This window comes from Olea europaea, chromosome 23, assembly GCF_002742605.1.
Source record: "Olea europaea var. sylvestris chromosome 23, O_europaea_v1, whole genome shotgun sequence".
NCBI classification, from domain to species: Eukaryota; Viridiplantae; Streptophyta; class Magnoliopsida; order Lamiales; family Oleaceae; genus Olea; species Olea europaea.
The window spans coordinates 11,821,226-11,827,628 of record NC_036259.1 but is presented as its reverse complement, the minus strand read 5'-3'; the positions used below and the strand labels follow the sequence as shown (position 1 = coordinate 11,827,628).

General features: G+C 35.2%; 1 protein-coding gene across 2 annotated transcripts; it reads left to right on the top strand.

Moving 5' to 3' along the window:
- Positions 1 to 286: 286 nt before the first annotated feature.
- Positions 287 to 6,051, top strand: LOC111372402. 2 transcript variants are annotated; one of them, XM_022994747.1, is made up of 4 exons: positions 287 to 767; positions 2,754 to 2,854; positions 3,076 to 3,173; positions 5,730 to 6,051. In XM_022994747.1, the coding sequence occupies exons 1-4, from the start codon at positions 362 to 364 to the stop codon at positions 6,034 to 6,036; spliced, it is 912 nt and encodes a 303-aa protein (XP_022850515.1). In that variant the 5' UTR covers positions 287 to 361; the 3' UTR covers positions 6,037 to 6,051. The 2 variants fall into 2 exon arrangements, with proteins under 2 accessions (XP_022850515.1, XP_022850516.1); XM_022994748.1 differs by lacking the exon at positions 5,730 to 6,051 and having other exon boundaries at positions 3,076 to 3,177.
- Positions 6,052 to 6,403: the final 352 nt, after the last annotated feature.

Sequence of the window (6,403 nt, the reverse complement as noted above, 5' to 3'; positions counted from 1 at the left end):
AAAAATTATTAATTGAAAAAGTGGGAACCAAACGGGAGCTAGAATTGTGAAACAATGTCCCGTCAATGAGTAACGTCCAAAAATTTGACAAGTTTATCGATCAAATTTTGATATCTAAAATTTTAGTGAAGAATTGAAGACAAACATGAGTGATTATTGGGGCTATTGACTCCCCAAATTATCTCTACCTAAAAATTCTTGTTGATTTTAAATATGGGTCCCGCAAAATCCAAAGAAAATAAAATACAACAAACAATTCTGGTAACAAATATTTTCTAAAGAATTTTGTTTTATTTTAACATATATCCAATTATACAATTTCCACTCCCCTTTGAGGCACGAACTATTAGAATTTGTAACAATGGATTTCTGGCAAAGAGCTCGGACCTTCGCCGAGGAAGCCGCTAAGCGATCGCAGGAGCTGACACAAGGAATCGGCTCCACCAATTTCTCCGATGTAGTATCCGAGGCGTCGAAACGGTCCATGGAGTTAGCCGCCGAGGTGTCAAATAAGTCCAAGGAAATTGCCGTTGAGGCAGCGAAGAAGTCGAAAGAGATCGCTTCTGAAGCGTCGAAGAAGTCGAAGGAAATAGCTGATCAGATCAAGTTTCAGATTCCACCGGTCGCCGCCGTGGCACTGACTCACCTGGTAGACTCAGGTCAGAAGGGAAATGATGTTGATCTGGAGAAGTACGGGGTTACCGATGAGCTGCGGGAGTTTGTGAAGGGGATGACTATGAATACTTTTGAGGATTTTCCGCTTGAAGGTATTGTACTCTAATGTGCTGCTTGATCTTATTCGATTGGTTTATAATTCAAAGCTCTGTATGTTCAATATACCGTGTGATTGGCATTGTTAATATTAGTGGATGTCCTTTTCGCTTAAGAACTGATTCCATTAAGTTCAAGGAATTTGTAATATAAAATCATTATGCATATGCCGTTACGCTAACCGATTCTAATAAGCTCAAGGAATTTCATTGTCCTTTTTATCGTTTAAAATAATTCAAGGAATCTGTATACATATGCCATTACGCTAAACGCTAATTGATTATTGGTTCCAAATGCCCCTTTTTAAAGCCATTTGCTGTTAGAACTCTGAAGTACTCATGAAATTTGTTTGCTTTCTCATTCTTCTAGAAAACGACTTTGGCCAATGCCTGGGCTTCAAAATGAACTGCTCTGAGAAATTTGTGGCATTAGCTTTCTGGAATCACTTTTTAGAAGTAAAATTGAAAAATTATAGTTCTTGAAGTATTCATTATTTTCTCAGGGACTTTCAGTACCTGCACTGGGAAACACTATGTTTAACATGAACTTTAAGAATGTCATCTTTGAAATGCCTTTTAATGCAACTTTAGCAACCACCAAAGCACCAAAGCTGTTTATAACCACCGAAGCACTTTTTATCCATACATTTCAAGGGGCCTCAAGTACTACTCATATATCCACCATTCATTTCTATCTATTTTCCATTTATAAACACTTTCCAAGCATGCTTTTAGTTTTATTTGTGATATAACGCCTTCAGGTTGAATGTCAGCGGTACAGGCAGTTGCAATTTAATCTTCTTTCTTTGACGCATTTTCTTCTTTCCTTGCCTTAGCTTCCTGAAAGTCAGATCTAAGATTTTCCTTATCTGGTTTCTTATTTTATCTGGTACACTTGAAACAGGAATGTCTTTCAGTATATAAACTAAGTTGGAAAAATAGATATAGAAATGATAAGGAAATGGCATTGTTTTCATGCAAGTTTCTTATCTAGTAATTTGGTATTGCATTGAAAGATGAAGGCTTGGTGAATGATTAGGAAATGAAAGCAAAATGAATGGAAGTAAGATTAGAAATTGTCCAGCAAAGAAATAAAAAATCGAACAAAGGTAAATGAAAAAGAAATACTGGGTGGAGTTGCCGGTATATTTTACTTGTACTCAGTCAGAAAAAAGGATCCTGCATTTGAATGCAAAGGGCCACCTGTGTGCTACAAAGTCTTAAAGTGTTCTGGCAATCGTGTGTCAGACTTCCAGTGGGTCCTATTTCATTCCTTTGAAATGCTAAGATTAGATTCTAATATTGGAGAAATTTGAAAGACAAATTATAAATTCCATGAGAATTGAGGAAGCTTCTTTACCGAAGTAATTTCTCTGGATGGCATCATCTTCAAAATAAGGGAAGTTCTCTGGTCAGCTCTGAAAATGCAAAGCGATTGCTAAGTTAAGACTATCATTGCAGCACAAAATGAAAAATGGGGTGCCCCCTACATGGAGCTCCACTTTTGAAAGGAGGAAAATGAAATAGATGACCATGGCAACTTTCTGGGTAAGACAAAAGAAAAACAAAAAGATTGTGGCTAGGAATAGGAAAGGAATGGACCATCTTTTGGAGAATCTGGAAAAGTTCTCCAGACATCCTCAGAAGTAGAATTAGGTTACTCAGATTAACATGCATGTTCAATTTCTTTTTCCAATTTTATCGAGTCTTTTTCTTTCACCTGTACTTGATGGTTCATTATGTGAGCAAATTACTGTGAAGACTTTTTAAATAATCTGAAAAGGAGAATAAACACTTGATAGCAGTTGTTATTATACTTTGGTATAAAGGGTTCTTTTTCTTCTTATGCTTTCACTGTCACATTGTCATAGTTGTTGCCTGCCACAAAGTTTGTAACATCAACATATATCTTTTTCGGTGTATTATGGTTTCATGTCACCTTCTGTTGCAAAAGCTTAACTTAACCAGCATTTTTATGTGCAGATGACTTAGAGATGTCAGATATTCCTACTGTTTCAAATGTTCGACAGGATCTCACAGAGTGGCAAGCAACCCATGCCAAGCTTATGCTTGCAACAGTGAAGGTTAGATCTGTATCACCTAAAGTCATACCTGTATTGTTGTCTGAAGTGAGAACTAAGAAATGAAAACCCTGGGAAATTAAATATTTAACGTATCTGTTATGATAGAAAGAGAATATGCAAGTGATCAGTATCACAATATAAAAGTTGAGTCCAAAAGTAACTGCATTAGAACGGTGCAATTGTGCAACCATATTATTTGATGGTGTTTAATTGTTTTGCAGGAAATTTCTAAGCTAAGGTATGAGTTATGCCCAAGAGTGATGAAAGAGAGGAAATTTTGGAGAATCTACTTTATTCTAGTTAACAGTCATGTGACACCGTGAGTACCTCACTTCTATAGGAGAACTTCTATTTTGATTGCTTTGATGAAAATTTTCCACAATGTATAGTCTTGCTCATCATAATTTTTTTTATAAATTTTGAAGCATCTTAAATATGTAGATTCTAAATATGTAGGTAATGCCATATTCTGTTGGTTTATATTACAAATAAAATATAAAAATTTCTTAGAGCTCACAGAGTGTGTAACTTCAATGTATGTATTAGTAAATGGTTGTTTTATTCCCACATACGAGAATGAAGCAAGATTTCTTTTAGGGGCACCACTAGTCTTGAAATTCTATATCAATTTGTGCAAGCTTTGGGACCAAATTATGTAAAGTAGAGAATTGATATTTCAAAATAACTTAAATAACCAACAGACATGAGTAGTTCTTTGTCATGTTTTATAGAAAGGATACTTAATCTCTGATGTAAATATAAGACTATAAACTATTTAACCAAGTCCGTTGTTTGGCTTACTAAAAAAGAAAAGGAAATATTTAGGATTTCATGTGTAAGATACCATTGTGTTTCCTTCATCATTCTTGGATGTAAAGCAATAGAACTAAGTAATGTTATGATAACCTAAAACCAAAACAAAGAAATAATAATACGTTTTCTTAAGCCCAGATATTTTTCTGGTAAAAAAATCATAAATATATGTTGGGGGCCTGGAAAAAAGTGAACCTGTAGTGACGAAACCTAGTAGATGATCTTAAAAGCTTCAGTTATCCTTGATCTTGGTATGCCAAAAACTGGTTTCTTTACTATTTGGAGAGTCTCACTTCTTTTGCATGAGCAAGAATTGAGAGTCACTTGTCATAGAACATGCTATTATGACTCAGACTTTTGGAAGATATAGTTATACCTAGATACATTGTTGATACAAGCTAGCTAATCTAATATAAATTTGATTCAGTTATGTAGAGATAAAGCTTCCTTTGTTCTATAATTTTTTTTGATAGGTAATTATACAATTTTATTAATCAATAGATAATACACGGGAAGTGTATTATCAATTTATACAATAAAGAAATGACACGAAGTTAGGCAACCCTTCTATATGATTAGTAACCGTAGCATTAAATCAAGGACACAAAATCAAATAAAATAATTTTCTGATCTGCTCCATTATTCGTGTTTGGTCTTCCAAACAACAATTGTTCCTTTCTCTTCTCACACACACACACGCCAAACAATACATCCCAGAATAAGATAATTCTTTGATCTACTTTGTTCTATAAGGAGAGATGTCATTATATTTTATTAGAGGGAAGAGTTTTACGAAGGTTGATTGCTGAAAATTTTCAATGCAGGTTACCTGAAGAATTTATCGTTGGTTTTCTCTTGAGTGGGTGGTATAAAATCCTTAGCTAATTACTAGGGAAAGCTAAGGTTAAAGAAATAATGATGCCAAGTTGGGAAAATAAAGCTGAAAGAAATATTCCACCTTGTGTGTGCAACTCCACATTTGAGCTTTATTTTCACCTATTCATATGTTGTGACCACACTAGAGCACAACCAATCTTCAAAAACTGAAAACAAAGGGTTTTTTCTTAAATCAACTGAATGGAAATGGTTCACAAGAATTAGCCTTTTCACTCTCTCCCATTCATGGTGTTTGATGTGTAGAAAGGATTCAGAAGGTATTGATCACATATTGCTACATTGTGATATTGCTGGATTGCTTTAGTGTAAACTTCTTCAGGAAGTTGGTTTTAATCTTGTCTTCCAGCGGAAGTGTATTAAATTGCTCATTGAAAATATAATTAACTTGGGTAAGAGTGAAGAGGGATAATCATACGGAAATCAACAGTTTCAGCTATATTCGAGTGATTTGGATTGAGAGAATCAATATGATCTTTGAATGAATGGACTTAGAAGTTAGTAAGTTATAAGAAAGATTTATGATTATAAAAAGGATTTCTATGGATAAGGATTTCAACGGCATTTCTTTCCCTTTAATTATCCTTGGAAAATTTTTATTTTCATGTTCTATGTAGTTATGTCTTCGAGAATGTTCCATTGATGATCTTGTTCCAGAAATTACCTTGAGCTTCTAGCCCATTGAATTGGATCATGTTATGAAGTTCATCTAGATTTCATGTTCAGACAAGAATGTAGTTACTGACTTAGTGCGGTTAACACCTAATCACAGTATGACGTTGATTGTGTAGGTTTGTTTGGTAACCTCTACCTACTTCATTTTCTAAAGCAAGTACTGTCTTTAGGCTTTTGAACTGCATCACTTGATCTACAGTGAGAAGCCAGGAATGCAGTTCAAAACAGGAATCTCATTGCATTTGGCTTATGTTTGGCTGAATTTTCTGCATTGTTTCTTTCGTGAAGTTGGATGCATGTTCAGCTTAATGCTTGGTCATTATGTGCACAGTATTAAGAATTTCTAATGATGTTAGAATGTAGTTTGATAATGCCCATAAACCTCTCTATGTATCTCTTTGTCTGGGTGTATGCATGCTTGTTTTCTTATGCGTGTATCTCTGAATAAATGGGTCTTGACTTAAATGCTCCAAATTCATTGAATTTGTTGTAGGTATGAAAAAGGGAATATGGAGGAGGTAAAGCTAAAATCTTCAGAAAAGGAGAAAAATGCTGACAGGAAGGAAATTGCATCAGGTGGAACATCTTCTGAAGCAGTATTGGAGGTTTCAAACCAGAAAAGCAATAATGCTAAGTCACCTGCCTCGGAGCAGGATTTAGATGTATTTCTTCTCGGAGATCTCGAGGACAGTGATGATGGTCCAGGTACAGTAAAGGCACTTATTAATGTGTCAGCATTTGATATGCATAGGCAACTAAATTGTTTTGGATCTCTTTTGAATTCTTTCTTCTTTATTTAATCACATGTCCATATCCGCAAGCTGGTGCTTCGAACAAACTGGAAGTAGCTTCACCATCCCAGCTGTAATTTTGTCACGAACAAAATGACAATCGATTTCTACGTGTTTTGTTCGTTCGTGGAACACGGGATTAGTTGCAATCTGAATTGTAGCATGATTGTCACGGTATATGATGGCTGGTAGTGTGGTGATCCGAAAATCCTTCAAAAGTCGATTTATCCAGATGACCTCACTCACGGTGGATGCAAGGGCTCTATGCTCTGCTCCAGCAGAAGAACGTGAGATAGTTGGCTGCATTTTTGATTTCCAAGAAACCATCGAATCACCAACAAAAATACAAAAACCGGTAGTGAATTTTCGAGTATCA